At 48.1% G+C, this 19942-nt stretch overlaps 1 protein-coding gene across 1 annotated transcript in view; it reads right to left on the minus strand.

Moving 5' to 3' along the window:
- Positions 1–7549: 7549 nt before the first annotated feature.
- Positions 7550–19942, minus strand: part of LOC132580334 (carotenoid-cleaving dioxygenase, mitochondrial-like) — a 45813-nt gene continuing 33420 nt past the window's right edge. The window contains 4 exon segments of the mRNA XM_060251067.1: positions 7550–7777; positions 7954–8064; positions 9586–9768; positions 11867–12004. Coding sequence (XP_060107050.1) covers positions 7661–7777; positions 7954–8064; positions 9586–9768; positions 11867–12004 — 549 coding nt within the window. The 3' untranslated portion in view covers positions 7550–7660.

The following is a 19942-nucleotide window of genomic DNA, read 5'->3' on the forward strand; positions in this document are numbered from 1 at the left end:
AAAGAACGTCGTACCCAGCCATAACTGGTTCTTCCCTCCTGGCAGCTCAGATTGAGCCACATTCATTTTGGAACTCATTGAGTTTGGGGGAAATTTACCATTGGACTCACATCGCTGACACTATTTACTAATTTCTCTACTCTGGTTGTTTCTACTCCATGTCCCACCTAGGGTTGCCAAGTCCAATTCAAGAAATATCTGGGGACTTTGGGGGTGGAGCCAGGAGACTTTGGGGGTGGAGCCAGGAGACATTAGGGGTGGAGCCAAGATCAAGGCTGTGACAAGCATCATTGAACTCCAAAGGGAGTTCTGGCCATCACATTTAAAGGGACAGCACACCTTTTCAATGCCTTCCTTCCATAGGAAATAATGGAAGGATAGGGGCACCTTCTTTTGAGGCTCATAGAATTGGACCCCCTGGTCCAATCTTTTTGAAACTTGGGGGTTATTTTGGGGAGAAGCACTAGATGCTGTACTGAAAATTTGGTGCCTCTACCCCAAAAAACAGTCCCCCCAGAGCCCCAGATACCCGTGGATCAATTCTCCATGATTTTCTATGGGAATAAATCTCCATAGGGAATAACAGAGTCCCCAGCAGACATTTCCCTCCCCTCCCCCCGCTTTCTTATGACCCTGAAGCAGGGGGAGGGCCTCCAAACCAGGGATTGGCAACCCTAGTTCCACACCTGGGGATTGGCAACCCTAGTCCCACCCCATTCTGCCATCATCTACCTTCCAGGTGTACCCCAACTTTGCTGTCTCCCCCCACCCCGCTTTGGTACAATCTTTCCAGAAAGACTGTACTCAAAGTGAGTTTGAGATCTGCGTGGATGGGAAGGGGCAGATTTCTTCCCAATTCCTCCACCCTCCTCCCATTTGCTTCCTACACTGGTGGGCTCTGTATTGTCTTTTTAAGCTGGCAGTAGAAACACCGCTGTATACTGTATTCATATACTGTATACATCAGTCCTGTATACTGATTCATTTTTCAAAATGGGGGGGAAATGGGCTAGTTGCTAGGTGAGGGAATCGGCTGACGTGAGGGGACAGATCAGAATATCATCATCATACAGAATCTGTATGTCTGTAAGACCGTTTACTGCGCTGCTCTGCTCCCGTTTTGTAATGTGTGTGTTTTATGATATAATTTTAACTCTGTCGTTTTATTGTCGTAAGCCCCCCTGAGCCCGCTTGCGGGATAGGGTGGGGTATAAATCTAAAACATAAAATTAAATTAAATCTTTGTCGCCGCTGCAAAGGAGAGAAGAATCCCTATCTGAAAGCAATTTCTCTCTTGCTTTTGAAACAAGAGAAAGGCGCTGGCAACGGAAGAGGGGTGGGCAATGATGCGAGTCTTTCCTGAATAAGTTGGCACAATTGATATCTTTTTTCCTACAGCTGACAGCAGCCCGTAAATAAAACTCCTCACCTGGTCATCTAAGACGAGCATAAACTGTCTTCAGGCAGGGAAATGTTAGCCAAATAGAATTGTTGTGTTGTTTCAGTGCCCCCCCCCCTTTTTTTTTCCTTTTAAGAAACAAATGACTAACCTGGGTCTATGGTAGACAGGAAAAACATTTAGGAAAATGTAGATTGTGTTTGTGAATTTAGGTACAAGATGGTGTATAATCAGCAGGGGCACAGACTTTCCAATTTCCTGGGGGTGGGGGGCTGGGCCAGAGATGTTGCTATGCTGGGCCCTTAAAAGAACCGGGGAGAACGCTATCAAACGCTGCAGGATGGAGACTGGCAGTGGCGTTCCAATAAGAGACTTCATATAAAATATCAATTTGGAAGGCCAAGATATAAAACATGGCACTACAACATAGGGTTGCCAACTGCCAAGTTCAATTCAAGAAATATCTGCGGGCTTTGGGGGTGGAGCCAGGAGACTTTGGGGCAGAGCCAGGAGCAAGGGTGGGACAAGCATCACTGAACTCCAAAGGGAGTTCTGGCCATCACATTGAAAGGTACCGCACGCCTTTTTAAACACCTTCCCTCCATTGGAAATAATGAAGGATAGGGGCACCTTCTTGGGGGGCTCTTAGAATTGGACCCCCTTGTCCAATCTTTTTGAAACTTGGAAGGCCTTTTGAGGAGAGATGCGCGATGCTACGCTGCAAATTCGGTGCCTCTATCAATTCTCCATTATATCCTATGGGAATCGGTCTCCATAGGGAAGAATGGAGTGCCCAGCAGACATTTCCCTCCCCCCCCCCGCTTTCTGATGACCTTGAAGCGGGGGGGAGGGCCTCCAAACCAGGGGATCCCCTGCCCCCACCTGGGGATTGGCAACCGTACTACAACACTACTGAACCCATAAATATAAAAGACGATCCCCTGAAGAAGGGTTTTCCCAAAACGAAATTGGACCGGTTCCTTTGTGATTCATTGGACTTTCGGTTATTTGGACAGTAGGAGTGTTGTTTAAGAAATTATAGAAGATACACATTTTACATTTTGGATTATAGTGAATACTTTTTTTCTACACGGAGTGAGAGTGTTGTTATTCTACAGTTCTGTTTACCTTCGTGGCCCCATTTTTTGCTGACGTCATCCTCCCCTATGGCAAACTTTTCAATTGTGCTCGTGTGTTGGGAGTGGGACCAATATTCCCTCTAAGCTGAGTTAGCGTGAGTCAACTCACAGATTTTTAGCCTCCAGCTCACACATTTTTGTCTTAGCTCAGGAAAGACGATCCCAGAGCATGACAATGTAAGCAGTAGCTCACAACTTTGAATGTCAGCAGCTCACAACTTTAATACCAGTTGCTCACAACGTAGAATTTTTGCTCACAAGACTGCAGCTTAGAGGGAACGTTGGTTGGGATACATCCGAGGAAACGCTATTGCATAGACTGCTGTAGATATCTATAGGACGGTGGCTCAGTGGTAGAGCATCTGCTTGGGAAGCAGAAGGTCCCAGGTTCAATCCCCGGCATCTCCAAAAAAAGGGTCCAGGCAAATAGGTGTGAAAAACCTCAGCTTGAGACCCTGGAGAGCCGCTGCCAGTCTGAGAAGACAATACTGACTTTGATGGACCAAGGGTCTGATTCAGTATAAGGCAGCTTCATATGTTCATATGTTAATAATAATTCTCCTGTGGTAGTGGACAGATCCAGCACTGCCATTGGATATCTGAGGGAACAAACTATTGGCCCATCACACATCGGTCACCATCTCTGGCTTCCCATTGGCTGACTCCCTTGCCCCCACCTACTGAAGGCCTAGGAATGTTCAACAAACTGCCCAAAGTGGTCTTACCTCAGAGACAGCCACATCTCCAACTCTTCTGTGCATCCTCTCTGTCCACCTGCCTCCGAAAGGACTGCAAAGCTCACGAAAGGCCTCCCAGTGCACGCAGCCTCCAAAGGTCACAGAAATGGCCAGGGAGGGCAGGCCCAGCTGAGAGAGTTTCGTTACAGGCCATGGTTGCTGCCTGGGAACTGCTAGCCAGAGGCTGTTGCTAGGCAACCCAGGAAGAGAAAGGCAATTGTAAGCCACTCTTCAAGTAATGAAAAGCAAGGAATAAAACCAACTCTTCTTCTTCTTCGTCTATACCTATCAACCCATTGGGGTCACATGTCCTTGTGTGCCGACTACACCATCTGTTGTAGGGGTGTTGAACTCATTTGTTATGTGGACTGAATCGGACATAAATGAGACTTCATTGGGCCGTGTCGGGCTGGGCCAGGTCATGTGTGTTCCCATTTAAGATTAGGTAGCAGAGAGACTGCGCCGTGGCACAGAGTGGTAAAGCTGCAGTACTGCAGTCGGAGCCCTCTGCTCACGACCTGAGTTCGATCCCGGCGGAAGCTGGTTCAGGTAGCCGGCTCCAGGTTGACTCAGTCGTCCATCCTTCCGAGGTCGGTAAAAGGAGTCCCCAGCTTGCTGGGGGGGAAATGTAGATGACTGGGGAAGGCAATGGCAAATCACCCCGTAAAAAGTCTGCCGTGAAAACTTTGTGAAAGCAACGTCACCCCAGAGTCGAAAGCAACTGGTGCTTGCACAGGGGACTACCTTTAGCTTTTTTTAACAGAGATATAAACTTTCTATCGGACACAAAACACCGACTAAAGATTTTTTTTTTTTTAAACCTTAAAATAAAACATGCTTAAAACATTAGCACTTGCTGGTCTTAAAGGTGCTTTCATTGTATTTCTCTCATGGGATCCAGGGAACTGGGCAAAGGAAGCTCCGCCTCTTTTCCTCCTTCCCCAGGGGACCAGGAGGGGGAGGAGCCTCAGCCAATGGAGAAAATTGAGGTTTTGCTCTGTAGCTCCTGTGCGATTGAGCAAGCCTTGCAAAGCAAGTTGAGACACAAAAGGAAGCAAGAGAGAGGGAGGAAAAAATGGACAAGAGCCAGTTGTTTGGGGACCCAACAGGAGCCCTCTAGGGGCTGATTCGGCCCCCAGGCGGCATGTTTGACACCCCTGATCTGTTGGGTATCCTACCCTACAGAGTGGCCCATCTGGCATTGCCCAGAGCCCAGGTCTTTTCCATTGTGACTCTTGCCCAGTGGAACAGGGTCCCCAAAGAGGTGCGGAGGATCTTCAGGGGGTATGGCACAACCTGTGTTTGCCAGGGCATTTGAGGGGGGGGGGGTGAATGGGAGGCAGCTTTTAAGGGAGGGATAGAGGGAGTGATTTGGGGCTTGCAATTTTATTTTGGTTTTAGCTCAGGATGTTTTTTAACTACTATTGCAAGCTGTTTTGACCAAAGAGGGAAGGCGGGATATAAATGTTTTCATACACAGACCAACTCAAGACCCTGGTGGGCAGTAGGGTTGCCAAGTCTAATTCAAGTAATATCTGGGGACTTTGGGGGTGGAGCCAGGAGACTTTGGGGGTGGAGCCAAGAGAGATTGGGGCGGAGCCAGGAACAAGGGTGTGACAAGCATAATTGAACTCCAAGGGAGTTCTGGCCATCACATTTAAAGGGACAGCACATCTTTTTAAATGTCTTCCTTCCATAGGAAATAATGAAGGATAGGGGCACCTTCTTTTGGGGCTCACAGAATTGGACCCCCTGGTCCAATCGTTTTGAAACCTGGGGGGGGGGGTACTTTGGGAAGAGGCACTAGATACTATACTGGAAATCTGGTGCCTCTATCTCAAAGAACTGCTCCCCCAGAGCCCCCGAAACCTCCAGATTAATTATACCCTTATACCCTATGAGAATCGATCTCCACATAGGGAATAATGAAGTGCTCAGCAGACGTTTCTCTCCCTCTTCCCCCCCCCCCCGTTTCTGGCGACTCTGAAGCGAGGGATTGGCCTCTCTACTCACAAGTTGCTGCCAACTTCTTTAAGGTAACACTGACACCCCATCCCAATAGGAAGCCTTTCAATCAGAGACTGAAGCCTCCGGAAGGGAAAAGGCACATGGTGGCTGTGGGGGCGGGGCTTCCCCCCACCGGCCAGCTGATTGGGGGCAGGAAGGAGCCCCGCTGGGACCTGGGGATTGGCAAGCCTAGTGAGCAGGCAGGGCTGAAAAACAGCCGTGGATGTAGGCTCCAGTTCCTGGCTGCTTCCCAATGCCCCTTCCTTACATCGATGGCAGTGCAGCCTAGAGAGGGCCTGGAAATCCCACCCCCAAAAGCAGAGAGAAAATGTCAGCAGCAGGAAGGATAGGGTAGGTGAGATCCACCAGCTGCAGCATGGCTTTGCCTACAGGCCACCGTACCCAAGGCATTCTCACGTCACCAGAGGCAAATGAGGATGGCGGGTATCCTGTGCTTTGAAAAAGCTGGGTAAAAAAAAAAAGGAGGAATGTCAGGAGTGTCTTTTATAATGCAGAGGTGAGGAAAGCAGCAGCTGTCAAAAATCCCTCTTCTACCCAGCTGTGAAAGGCAAAGGAGCCTTGCTGTTCTTCTTTGCATCTGATGACCCTGAACCGGATCTAGTGGATCCAATCCACTAGCAGTTGAACAGGCCCGTAGCTCCGGGTGGGCTGACTGCTCCACCCAACCCCCCCCTTCCACCTGTATGGCCCCTCCTTTCCTCGCCACCACTCTCGCTGCCACACACTAGCTGCCCCCTGCTCTCGCCACCCCGTTTTCACCACCACCGCTCTCCCCACTGCTCCCACCGCCCCGCTCTCCCTGCCGCCCTTGCTGCCACCACCACTCTCCTTTTTAATTTATTTTTTGAAGTGGGTGACGTCAGTTTGGGCCCCTCCACCTAAACTTTTATTCCCTGGGCCCCCCCACCCACCTAAAATTTTCTAGCTACGGCCCTGTGGTTGGAGTTTTCCCATGAGCAACAATCTCAGAGAAGTTCTTGCATCGCATCAGGAGAAAGGCACCTTCCAGCAGAGGAATCCACTGCTGCTAGCAGGACAGATCTGCACTATCCATCCCCTGTTGAATAACGAGGGGTTTTTTTCTGTAGAAGGAACTCCTTTGCATATTAGGCCACGCACCCATCCTCCTGGAGCTTATAGTAGGCCCTGTACTAAGAGCCCTGTAAACTCTTGGAGGATTGGCTACATAAGAGGGGTGTGGCCTAATATTCAAAGGAGTTCCTGCTACAAGAAAAGCCCTGAAAATCTATTGTGACTCATTGCAGACCAGAGGTTACCTTCCCCTGCCTCATGTTCGCGAAAGAAGGGGCACAGACTTTCCATCTGTGCAGTCTCGCAGAAGCTCTCAGTAAAGACTGAGCGAGACCATTTCCCTTCTCCCACATTTTCCCTGTCCTCTCCGAAAATAATTTTTAACCACATTTGATAATTAGTGTATGAATTTCTTCTGAAAATCATAAAATGGCTCAACAGCGGTGAGCACATGTACCCAGTGAAATCATTAGACTGGGGGATGATAAAAAATAAAGAATAAACCCCACCTCCCAAGTTAACCTTACAACTGGCCTCTCTTCATTGCCTGTTTTAAAAGTAGGGTTGCCAAGTCCAATTCAAGAAATATCTGGGGACTTTGGGGATGGAGCCAGGAGACTTTGGGGGTGGAGCCAGGAGACACTGGGGGCAGAGCCAGGAGCAAGGGTGTGACAAGCATTATTGAACCCCAAGGGAGTTCTGGCCATCACATTTAAAGGGACAGCACACCTTTTAGAATGCCTTCCTTCCAAAGAAAATAATGAAGGATAGGGGCACCTTCTTTTGGGGCTCATAGAATTGGACCTCCGGTCCAATCTTTTTGAAACTTGGGAGGTATTTTGGGGAGAGGCACTAGATGCTATACTGAAAATGTGGTGCCTCTACCTCAAAAAACAGCCCCCCCCCAGAGCCCCTGACACCCGCGGATCAATTCCCCATCATTCCCTATGGGAATCGTTCCTGGAGGTGCATAATGGCTATGGGGGTGGAGCTTCCCCCGCTGGCCAGCTGGCTGGGGGAGGGGGGAAGCCTGTAAAACCAGGGGATCCCCCGCTGGGACCTGGGGATTGGGAAGCCTATTTAAAAGCTTTGGTTGGGGTCATGTCCTTTCAAGTCCTTTCCATCTCCGCCGCTCACTAAAATAACCACATTTCTCTCCCAGTACCTCTGTGGATCAGGGCAGTTCTCAAACACAACTGAGCCGGCAAGGAAAGCAAGGCACATACTGAATTTGTCAAAGGCCACAGAGGGGAGAATTCTTGAGATTCGAAACGTTATAGTGTCTTCCCTCGCTGTTACACAGCCATCCAAGAACAGGGGCCCAGCTAACGCTGTGGGACGAATATGCCATGGAAACCACAGGGGATTTGCACGGGAACTTCTGCTCGGCCCAGTTCGGTGAATTTCTCAGCATCCAGAATGAGCAGGAAAGTGCCTTGATTCTGAAACAAGAAGGACAAATAAACACCAGCTACTAAACACCAACCAGCTACTTTCTCATCCGTTCCAACAACGTACGCTGCTATGCGCGATAGTGTTCACCAGAGGGCAACATACAGCAAGATTTTCAGCAGCCTAAAATTAAAGTCATTTTGACAAGCAGCGAAAACTGAACTACCTGTTTGGGCGTGACCACGACAGACAGGATGACTCCGCTATCTTCTCCAGCAGCTTTAGGATCTGGCACAAACACCGGCTCGGAAGGATGCATGCCTTTCTCTTTCCAAATCTAGCAGGAAAAGAGAGGCTTCAGATGCAGCTTTTCAAAGATGATTCTCTCCTCAGCTTCTAAATGTGGGTGGTAGGGTTGCCAATCCCCAGGTGGGGGCAGGGGATCCCCCGGTTTGGAGGCCCTCCCCTCGCTTCAGGGTCATCAGAAAGCAGGCGGAGGGGAGGGAAGTGTCTGCTGGGAACTCTATTGTTCTCTATGGAGATTTATTCCCATAGAAAATCATGGAGAATTGATCCACGGGTATCTGGGGCTCTGGGGGGGCTGTTTTTTGGGGTGGAGGCACCAAATTTTCAGTATAGCATCTAGTCCTCTCCCCAAAATACCCCCAAGTTTTAAAAGGATTGGACCAGGGAGTCCAATTCTGCAAGCCCCAAAAGAAGGTGCCCCTATCCATTATTTCCTATGGAAGGAAGGCATTGAAAAGGTGTGCCGTCCCTTTAAATGTGATGGCCAGAACTCCCTTTGGAGTTCAATTATGCTTGCCACACCCTTGTTCCTGGCTCCACCCCAATATCTCCTGGCTCCACCCCCAAAGTCTCCTGGCTCCATCCCCAAAGTCTCCAGATAGTTCTTGAATTGGACTTGGCAACCCTAGTGGGTGGGGTGAGGGTGGAGTTCTTCCAGAATCACATCTGATCTCTATAGAGATCAGTTCTCCAGTAAGAACTGGCAGTTTCAACAGGCAGAGTCCATGTAGAGTTGCCAGTTCCTATGTGGGTTACAATAGAGTGAGAGTAGACGCCAAGAGACCAATGAAAAAAAAATTTTTTTTTTAAAGTGACTTAAATTACTAGGTAAATTGAACAATTGTAAATTGAAAAATGTAAATTGGGGAAGGCAATGGCAAACCACCCTGTAAAAAGTCTGCCATGAAAACGCCGTGATGCGACGTCACCCCAGAGTCGAAAACAACCGGTGCTTGCACAGGGGACTACCTTGACCTTTTTAAATTGAACAATACTCTTATTAAGAAAATTACAAACACCTGTCCTCCAATAAACAAATCTAAATAAATCAACAGGGGTTGACGACATCCAATTCCTTTGCAAGTTCATCCGCGCCCATAAATCAATATACAGTTCAAGCGGAAAGCCTTCAATGTCAGCAAATCTCAATGGCAGATAAAATATAATCCTCTCAATTATCCATTTCAAATGAAGGCACAGAATTCATATAATCAGATTGTCAAGTCTTCCAATTAAAGATTATGCAAATCCTGTGCAGCAGGTGTGCTAGCTATCTTCCTGTTTCCAAACCAATTTCGTTGTCAGGCAAAGGATTAATCATACTGTAAAAGACCAGTCACAGTCCAATACCATCCTTAACATCATGCAGATACAAATCCAAAACACAAATTATACAAATTCATATACTTGCATCCCAAACAGCGAAATCCCCACATGACGTCCCCAATAGGATGATGTCACCTGTTCCATTGACCTCTCTCTCCCACCCCACCAAATAGCTGAAGTTATATAGCTGGAGTCCGGCCTACAGAGAAGTCTCACATGATCTCACCTTCATCGCCTTGGTCTGCGTGTCGATCTTAATCAACGAGTCTGCAGCGATGTGATTGAACCCACAGCCGTAAAAGAACCGGTATTTCGTCCCATTGCAACGGGAATAATTAATCTGGGGAAATTCCAAGCCTCCAGCTTCCTTTAGGATGTCATCCTGTAGACTTTCATGTGTACAACAGATCTGGAAAAGGCATCAACACATCATCCTCTCCTCACCTGAAAGTGGCTTCAGTAGCTTGTGGCTGATCTTATGGGCAGCAGATAAGAATTATTTACATTGACTGGAGGAAATGAAAGGTGCTGGGCAGGCAGCCTCAGAGACGGGTCTAAGTTTTATGACTTAAGAGTTCCTGTCTACCAGCGCAATATGGTTCCATTTCGTATTCCTAGCTTTCCAAGGGTCTTAAAAGCAAAATTCACATAGCAAAACCCCACACATTCCAGAAAGTCTAGCACAGGGGTGTCAAACACGCGGCCCGAGGGCTGAATCGGGCCCCCGGAGGGCTCCTATCAGGCCCCTGAGCAACTGGCTGTCATCTGCTTCCTTCTCCGTCTCTCTGGCTTCCTTCTGCATCTCAACTTGCTTTGCAAGGCTTGCTCAATCGCACAGGAGCTGCAGAGCTAAACCTTGATTTTCTCCCTTGGTTGAGGCTCCTCCCCTTCCTGGTCCCCTGGGGAGGGAGGGAAAGAGGCGGAGCTTCCTTTGCCCAGTTCCCTGGACCCCAGGGGAGCACTACAAAGAAAACACCTTTAAGAACCAAAAGCGCTAATGTTTTAAGGGTTTTTTTAAAAAAAAAAAATTTAGTCATGTTTGTGTTCTCTAAAAAGTTTATATCTCTGCTACCTAATCTTAAATAGGTACACACATGGCCCAGCCAAGCATGGTATGGCCTGGCCCAACAAAGTCTCATTTATGTCAGATCCGGCCCTCAGAACAAATGAGTTTAACACCCCTGATCTAGCAGGTGTCAGGTTCTGACTGAGCTAGAATGTGTGCGATTCTGTTTAATTCCCAAGCGTGGACGATCACAAGTTTCAGAAGGACTAGACGCCTTAATGGGGAAGAGATCGTTAGCTGTCACAACGGCTAAACAGAACCTCCTCCGTATCAAAAGAAGTGAGATCGAGTCCAAATCTTGAGAGTCTTTATCTATCTATCTATCTATCTATCTATCTATCTATCTATCTATCTATCTATCTATCTATCTATCTATCTATCTATCTATCTCCCATTCTCCCCTAATGGGCTCAGGGCAGCTAACGACAATCCAAAATTTGTAACAGATTTAAATGACTACAATAAGACGTTATCAAAATATTAAAACAATTCTTAAAAGATATTTTCAAATACGATTTCGGACGGCCTTCTGTCTCGTTCAAAATCATTTACGTTAACCCTGTGGGTGGTGGACACTACGCACCCCTGCAGACGTTAAAAGCACCTCCAATTAGTTGTTAAAAGTCTGCCTGAACAGGTAAGTCTTGCAGGCCCGGCGGAATGGTGGCAGATCCCGCAGGGCCCTGGTCTCTTCCGGGAGGGCGTTCCAGAGGGCAGGCGCAGCCACGGAAAAGGCTCCTGCCCTCATAGTAGTCAAACAGGCATCCTTTCGCCTTTAAAGGTGCCTTTCACCTTTAAGGTGCCATGAGATTCTGCTTAGCCCTGACCTTGACGGGGTGGTTTGCCATTGCCTTCCCCAGTCATCTACTCTTTCCCTCCAGCAAGCTGGGTACTCCTTTGACCGACCTTGGAAGGATGGAAGGCTGAGTCAACCTCGAGCCGGCTACCTGAAAACCCAGCTTCCACTGGGGATCGAACTCAGGTCGTGAGCAGAGCTTAGGACTGCATACTGCAGCAGTAACACTCTGCGCCACGGGGCTCTTAAAATAATAAGGAGTGGACATAAGGAGTGGACATAAACAGGCTGCAACTTGACAGCACTTTTTACCATCCCCACCACAAGACTCCTGCTTAATTTTCCTTAGCCACGTACTGGATTGGGGGACAAACAACAAGGATAACCATTCCCTCTATGCTACTGCTTGTGAGTTTGGGGAAGCACTTGACTGGACTCTGTTGGAAACAAGGCTGGCTAGAGATGGATTCTCTGTTCACATTCCAGCTCGGGCTTCAACCCAACGCGTGCATCTTCTTTGCCAAGTGACAGTCCAGAAGCAGGAACCCAAGGGGGCAAAAATCAGTCTCCGTGCAGGGCCATGACACAGAGGTGAATTTAGCAGTCTATAGAAAAGCCAGGCAAAAGACCAACAACACTCCATACCTTCCCATTAGCCTCCTTCACAGCTCTTGCTGATGTGTAGGACAAGGGGTTGAGATTTTGTCCGTTGGGGGTACTGGGATCCACGTGGAGGGGAAGAACAAAGCGCCACGGACTTGACGGGGCTATGGCATTATAGGCCTGCCGAGGAGACAGAAAGACAACAATGAACTCTGTTTCCTGAAGATAGAAAACAGGAAGTGATCGGCTAGGGCAGAGGTGACCAAACGGTGGCTCAGGAGCCACATGTAGCTCTTTCACACATATTGTGTGGCACTCGAAGTCCCTACTGCCCCATCCGCCGGCTTGGAGAAGGTATTTGTCTCTTTAAATCACTTCTCCAAGCCAAGCCTTGGAGAATGCTTTTAGAGTTAGTTTCTTCCCACCAGTTCATCCCTCTCCAATCTATTTCCTTTTCCTTCCTTCCTTCCTTCCTTCCTTCCTTCCTTCCTTCCTTCCTTCCTTCCTTCCTTCCTTCCTTCCTTCCTTCCTTCCTCCCTCCCTCCCTCCCTTCCTTCCTCCCCTCCCCTCTCTTCCTGTCTTGTGGCTCTAAGACATCTGACTTTATTCTATATCAAGCAAGTTTGGCCAACCCTAGGGTTGCCAAGTCCAGTTCAAGAAATATCTGGGGACTTTGGGGGTGGAGCCAGGAGACATTGGAGGTGGAGCCAGAGGCAAAGTTGTGACCAGCATAACTGAACTCCAAAGGGAGCTCTGGCTATCACATTTTAAAAGACGTCACACCTTTTAAATGCTTTCCCTCCACTGGAAATAATGAGGGATAGGGGCACCTTCTTTTGGGGCTCATAGAATTGGATCCCCTGGTCCAATCCTTTTGAAGCTTGGGGAGTGTCTTGAGGAGAGGTACCAGATGCTATGCTGCAAATTAGGTGCCTCTACCTCAAATAACAGCTCCCCCAGAGCCCCACATACCTACAGATCAATTCTCCATTATTCCCTATGGGAATCGGTCTGCATAGGGAATAATGGGGTGCTCAGCAGCCCTCCACCCCCGCTTTCTGATGACCCTGATGTGGGGGAGGGCCTCCAAACCAGGGCATCTCCTGCCCCCACCTGAGGATTGAAGGCAATACAAAGAACAAACCCTATGATATACAGGCTACAATGTTTAGTTACTTTAGGAGTCATATAAATTTGCTGTATGCATTATATTATAAAGAAGTGCAACTTTACAAAGAGGGTTCATCCACAATATTGCAAGAAAGGTCAATCCCAATGAGCACCCAGATATGAGCTCATTTCGTCGTGTCCAAAGCCTTCCTCAGGAGTACTTCTGTTTCCTTCAAGAGTTATCAGCCACAGTTTACAATTCAGGAGTCGAGTGGCGCCTTTAAGACCAACCAATTTTTATTCAGAACGTAAGCTTTCTTGTGCTCTTCGGCACACTTCATCAGATGTGCTGGATTCCTCGTCTGATGAAGTGTGCTTAAGAGCACACGAAAGCTTACGTTCTAAATAAAAATTGGTTGGTCTTAAAGGGGCCACTTGACTCCTGCTTTATTCAACTGCTTCAGACCAACACGGCTGCCCGATTGGATCCGTTTACAATTCATTATTAATGTTTTCTAATGCTTTCTGCAGCGTCTTTACTTTCTTCAAAAATTCTCATCCCGGAATAAACCATGGCAATTATGAGATATAACACGAAGCTGAATGGAAATGGATAAATATTAGTCATTTTTAAATTTATTGTAATCAAAAACTTACCTCTCAGCACCACTTAAGCATTTACGTTTAGAGTGAGAGCTATGCTCTCTGCACTGTTTACAGTAAGAGCAAGCCGTTCCTTTGGATGGCCAAAAAAAAAAAGCTTTCTTTCTGGAGCAGCCAGTTTTAAACCACTTTTCTTACCAGATGCGTAAGTCTTCTGGATTTTCTTTTTTTATAATATAATACGTACAGCAGATTTATATGATTCCTACGCTGATACCAGACAGCTGGTTTGGGTCGGCTTCATGCCGCCTCAAAGAGAGCCGGCCAGAAATTAAGTGCCACGGAGCTTCCCAACAGCGCTCAGAAAAGAGGTATGCTATGGGCGCCCAGAGAGAATCTGGAATGTTTTTTTTTTGGGGGGGGGGGGGCAGAAATAAAAAATGATGCCCCCTTTTGGCCCATTCTATATTATGGTCCTATAGAATACAATGGACTCCATACCCAATTTGCCACCGCCCCCCCCGTCGGCGCCCGGGGCAAGCCCCCATCTGGTATCACCCCTTTGGTTACTAAACTTAACTAGGAGAGCCAGTTTGGTGTAGTGGTTAAGTGTGCGGACTCTTATCTGGGAGAACCGGGTTTGATTCCCCATTCCTCCACTTGCAGCTGCTGGAATGGCCTTGGGTCAGCCATAGCTCTGGCAGAGGTTGTCCTTGAAAGGGCAGCTGCTGTGAGAGCCCTCTCAGCCCCACCCACCTCACAGGGTGTCTGTTGTGGGGCAGGAGGGTAAAGGAGATTGTGAGCCGCTCTGAGTGGAGGGCAGGATATAAATCCAATATCTGAGGAAGACTCAGCATGGGTTCTGTAAGGGAAGATCTTGCCTCACGATCCTGTTACAGTTCTTTGAGGGGGTGAACAAACATGTGGACAAAGGAGACCTAATAGATGTTGTTTACCTTAACTTCCAGAAAGCTCTTGATAAAGTTCCTCATCAAAGGCTCCTTAGAAAGCTCAAGAGTCATGGAGTAAAAGGACAGGTCCTCTTTTGGATCAAAAACTGGCTAATTAATAGGAAGCAGAGACTGAGTATAAATAGGCAGTCTTTGCAGTGGAGGACGGTAAGCAGTGGGGTGCTGCAGGGCTCAGTACTGGGTCCCATGCTCTTTAACTTGTTCATAAATGATTTGGAGTTGGGAGTAAGCAGCGAAGTGGCCAAGTTTGCAGATGACAATAAATTGTTCAGGGTGGTGAGAACCAGAGAGGATTGTGAGGCACTCCAAAGGGATCTGTTGAGGCTGGGTGAGTGGGCATCAACATGGCAGATGAGGTTCAATGTGGCCAAGTATCCCAGCTACAAATACAAGTTGATGGGGTGTGAACTGGCAGAGACTGACCAAGAGAGAGATCTTGGGGTCATGGTAGATAATTCACTTAAAATGTCAAGACAGTGTGCGATTGCAATAAAAACGGCCAACACCATGCTGGGAATTATTAGGAAGGGAATTGAAAACAAATCAGCCAGTATCATAATGCCCCTGTATAAATCGATGGTGCAGTCTCATTTGGAATACTGTGTGCAATTCTGGTCTCTGCACCTCAAAAAGGATATTATAACATTGGAAAAAGTCCAGAAAAGAGCAACTAGAATGATTAAAGGGCTGGAACACTTTCCCTATGAAGAAAGGTTAAAACACTTGGGGCTCTTTAGCTTGGAGAAACGTCGACTGCGCGGTGACATGATAGAGGTTTACAAGATTATGCCTGGGATGGAGAAAGTAGAGAAAGAAGTCCTTTTCTCCCTTTCTCACAATACAAGAACTCGTGGGCATTCGATGAAATTGCTGAGCAGTCGGGTTAAAACGGATGAAAGGAAGTCCTTCTTCACCCAAAGGGTGATGAACATGTGGAATTCACTGCCACAGGAGGTGGTGGCGGCTACAAGCATAGCAAGCTTCAAGAGGGGGTTAGATAAAAATATGGAGCAGAGGTCCATCAGTGGGTATTAGCCACAGTGTGTGTGTATAATTTTTTTGGTCACTGTGTAACACAGAGTGTTGGACTGGATGGGCCATTGGCCTGATCCAACATGGCTTCTCTTATGTTCTTAACATTGTAGCCTGTGTATCATAGGGTTTGTTCTTTGTGTTCCCACCGGGAGACTGGCAGCCGTAGCCACCCCTGAGCTATGGGGGACAATACAGAAGGCCTTGCTTCCCAGCTCTGTTCTCTTCTCACTTGTCTTGCACTCAAACATAGGAATAGCTGTTCTTGCATCAAACGGAAGCTTTGTAAAAACGCCTCCCTGTTTTTCTGGAGTGCGGGAAAAGCAGAAATGAGCACACAGCAAATACAATCAGACCTTTCATCTCACGGAGAGGGTGCGCAGTGTTGGTCAAAAGTATCAAAGGATCAAGCTGAAAAAATGTTGAAACGAACAGTGGCAGTTCAAGCTTCTTCCTTTGGAATGATCTTGCCCTCAGCTGTAGCTGCAATTTGCTCTGAGCAGCAAGATTCAAATCCAGGAGCACCTTCAAGACTAATGAGATTTTCCAGGGTATAAGTTTTCAAGAGTTTAAAGCTCCCTTCATCAGATAGGAGCATGGCTTTTTTTTTTTGTAGCAAGAACTCCTTTGCATATCAGGCCACACACCCCTGATGCAGCCAGTCCTCCAAGAGCTCTTCTTACAGGGCCTCCTGTAAGCTCCAGGAGGATTGGCTACATCAGAGAGGTGTGGCCTGATATGCAAAGGAGTTCCTGCTATTAAAAAAACCCTGGATACCAGTGCTTTTTATTCTTGAAAGCTTAAGGGTCCTATAATGTAGTGGATTAAAGGAGGAGACGACGCGGTAGTGATCAGAGCTCTTTTATTAAGCACAGCATGGCAATGGCTGAACTCAAAGACAAGAATTGGGCCAGCAGGGCCAACTAGATACACTTCAAGGTTCCCGCGCAAAGATGCCATTGGATTAGGGATGCCAAGTCCAATTCAAGAAACATCTGGGGACTTTGGGGTGGAGCCAGGAGACTTTGGGGGTGGAGCCAGGAGCAAGGGTGTGACAAGCATAACTGAACTCCAAAGGGAGCTCTGGCCATCACATTTAAAGGGACTGCACATTTTAAAAATGCCTTCCTTTCATAGGAAATAATGAAGGATAGGGGCATCTTCTTTGGAGGGAAGAAGAAGAAGAAGAAGAAGATGAAGTTGATGATGATGATGGATTTCTATCCCGCCCTCCACTCCGAAGAGTCTCAGAGCGGCTCACAACCTCCTTTCCCTTCCTCCCCCACACAGACACCCTATGAGGTAGATGAAGATACTGGATTTATATCCCGCCCTCCACTCCGAAGAGTCTCAGAGCGGCTCACAATCTCCTTTACCTTCCTGCCCCACAACAGACACCCTGTGAGGTAGATGAAGATATTGGATTTATATTCCGCCCTCCACTCCGAAGAGTCTCAGAGCAGCTCACAATCTCCTTCACCTTCCTGCCCCACAACAGACACCCTGTGAGGTGGGTGGGGCTGGAGAGGGCTCTCACAGCAGCTGCCCTTTCAAGGACAACCTCTGCCAGAGCTATGGCAGACCCAAGGCCATTCCAGCAGCTGCAAGTGGAGGAGTGGGGAATCAAACCCGGTTCTCCCAGATAAGAGTCCGCACCCTTAACCATTACACCAAACTGGCTCTCCAGTTTGGACCCCCTGGTCTAACCTTTTTGAAACTTGGGGGGTATTTTGGGGAGAGGCACTGGATGCTATACTGAAAGTTTGGTGCCTCTACCTCAAAAGACAGTCCCCCCCCCCAGAGCCCCAGATACCAGCGGATCAATACTCCATTATTTCCTATGGGAATAACTCTCCATAGGGAATAAGAGAGTTCCCAGGAAACATTTCCCTCTCCCCCCCTTTTCTGATGACCCTGAAGCGGGGGGAGGGCCTCCAAACTGTGGGATCACCTGCCCCCACCTGGGGATTGGCAACCCTACATTGGATCATTCAAATCAGCAGGGGGCTCGTGATTGGAGCAGGGCAGCAAGGATTTGGATCCTCCTGCCCATCGTCCCGGAGTCCCCAAGCTCAGTCCACAGGCTCCAATGAGCCAGGCAGGAATACCCTTCCTAATACACAACCTTAGTCCACATACACAACAGGTCCTCAACCTTTTTCAGCCTGCAGTCCCCACTGGAATTCTGGAGGTGGGCACAACCACAAAACAGTTGCTGCAGGCAGAGGAAGCCACAAAATCTCAGGGAGTGAGGTCACGTTGGGACTCTAACAGGAACTCTTCAGTCTTTCCAACAGAAGCGTTGTTTAACAGGATGCCTTTTAATCTGCACAGCCGGTCCGAAGCCTTACAGGGTGGGTGTCCAGGTCCGACTCAGGAAATATCTGGGGACTTTGGGGATGGAGCTGGGAGACTGGGCTGGAGCCAGGAATAAGGCTCTGAACTCTGAAAGGGTTCTGGCCATCGCGTTTAAAGGGACCACACTCCTTTTAAATGCCTTCCTTCCATAGGAAATAATAAAGGATAAGGGCACCTTCTTTGGGAGCTCATAGAATTGGACCCCGCCCCCTCCCCCGTCCAATCTTTTTGAAACTTGGGGGGGGGAGGGGGGCTTTTGAGGAGAGACACCAGATGCTATGCTGAAAATGTGGTGCCTCTATCTCAAAAAACAGCCCCCCCTCAGAGCCCCCAAAGCCTACAGATCGATTCTCTGTTATACCCTATGGGAATCGGTCTCCAAAGGGAATAACGGAGTGCCAGCAGACATTCCCCTCCCACCCCGCTTTCTGATGACCCTGAAGCAGGGGGAGGGCCTCCAAATCAGGGGATCCCCTGCCCCCATCTGGCGATTGGCAACCCTACCTGTGGAGCAAATGCCACATCCAGCCTCGTCCTTTAGGGGGAGGTATTTGTGAGTTTCCTGCATTGTGCAGGGGGTTGGACTAGATGACCTTGGAAGGAGAAGTAGTAATAGTAATAGGAGTAAGGACGAGGGGGAGGGGGAGATTGGTTTTATACTCTGCCCTTCACTTGGTGTCTCAGAACACCTTACAATTACCTTCCTTCTCTTTAGCTTGGAGAAACGTCAACTGCGGGGTGACATGATAGAGGTTGACAAGATAATGCATGGGATGGAGAAAGTAGAGAAAGAAGTACTTTTCTCCCTTTCTCACAATACAAGAACTCGTGGGCATTCGATGAAATTGCTGAGCAGTCGGGTTAGAACAGATAAAAGGAAGTCCTTCTTCACCCAAAGGGTGATTAACATGTGGAATTCACTGCCACAGGAGGTGGTGGCGGCTACAAGCATAGCCAGCTTCAAGAGGGGGTAAGATAAAAATATGGAGCAGAGGTTCATCAGTGGCTATTAGCCACAGTGTGTGTATATATATGTGTGTGTGTGTGTGTGTGTGTATATATATATATACGCACACATACATACACACACACAGTTGTACACATATATATAATTTTTTTTGGCCACTGTGTGACACAGAGTGTTGGACTGGAGGGGCCACTGGCCTGATCCAACATGGCTTCTCTTATGTTCTTATGTGACACAGAGTGTTGGACTGGAGGGGCCACTGGCCTGATCCAACAGGGCTTCTCTTACGTTCTTCTGTGACACAGAGTGTTGGACTGGATGGGCCATCGGTCTGATCCAACATGGCTTCTCTTATGTTCTTTTGTGACACAGAGTATTGGACTGGATGGGCCTTTGGCCTGATCCAACATGGCTTCTCTTATGTTCTTATGTGACACAGAGTGTTGGACTGGAGGGGCCACTGGCCTGATCCAACATGGCTTCTCTTATGTTCTTATGTGACACAGAGTGTTGGACTGGATGGGCCTTTGGCCTGATCCAACATGGCTTCTCTTATGTTCTTATGTGACACAGAGTGTTGGACTGGATGGGCCATCGGCCTGATCCAACATGGCTTCTCTTATGTTCTTCTGTGACACAGAGTGTTGGACTGGATGGGCCTTTGGCCTGATCCAACATGGCTTCTCTTATGTTCTTATGTGACACAGAGTGTTGGACTGGAGGGGCCATTGGCCTGATCCAACAGGGCTTCTCTTATGTTCTTATGTGACACAGAGTGTTGGACTGGATGGGCCACTGGCCTGATCCAACATGGCTTCTCTTATGTTCTTATGTTCTCCCCGCATCAGACACCCTGTGAGGTGGGTGGGGCTGAGAGCTCTCAAAGAACCGCTCTTAAGAGCAGCTCTGAGAGAACTGGGAATAACCAAAGGTCACCCAGCAGTCACATATGGAGAAGTAGGGAATCAAGCCTAGTTCTCCAAATCAGTGTCTGCCACTCTTATCCCTTATACCAGCCTGGCAAGCAGCTCCATCCCCCTCAAGGAAATTTCAACAGCTTGTCTAGCGCACGGGTGA

Source organism: Heteronotia binoei, chromosome 12, assembly GCF_032191835.1.
Source record: "Heteronotia binoei isolate CCM8104 ecotype False Entrance Well chromosome 12, APGP_CSIRO_Hbin_v1, whole genome shotgun sequence".
Taxonomy (NCBI): domain Eukaryota; kingdom Metazoa; phylum Chordata; class Lepidosauria; order Squamata; family Gekkonidae; genus Heteronotia; species Heteronotia binoei.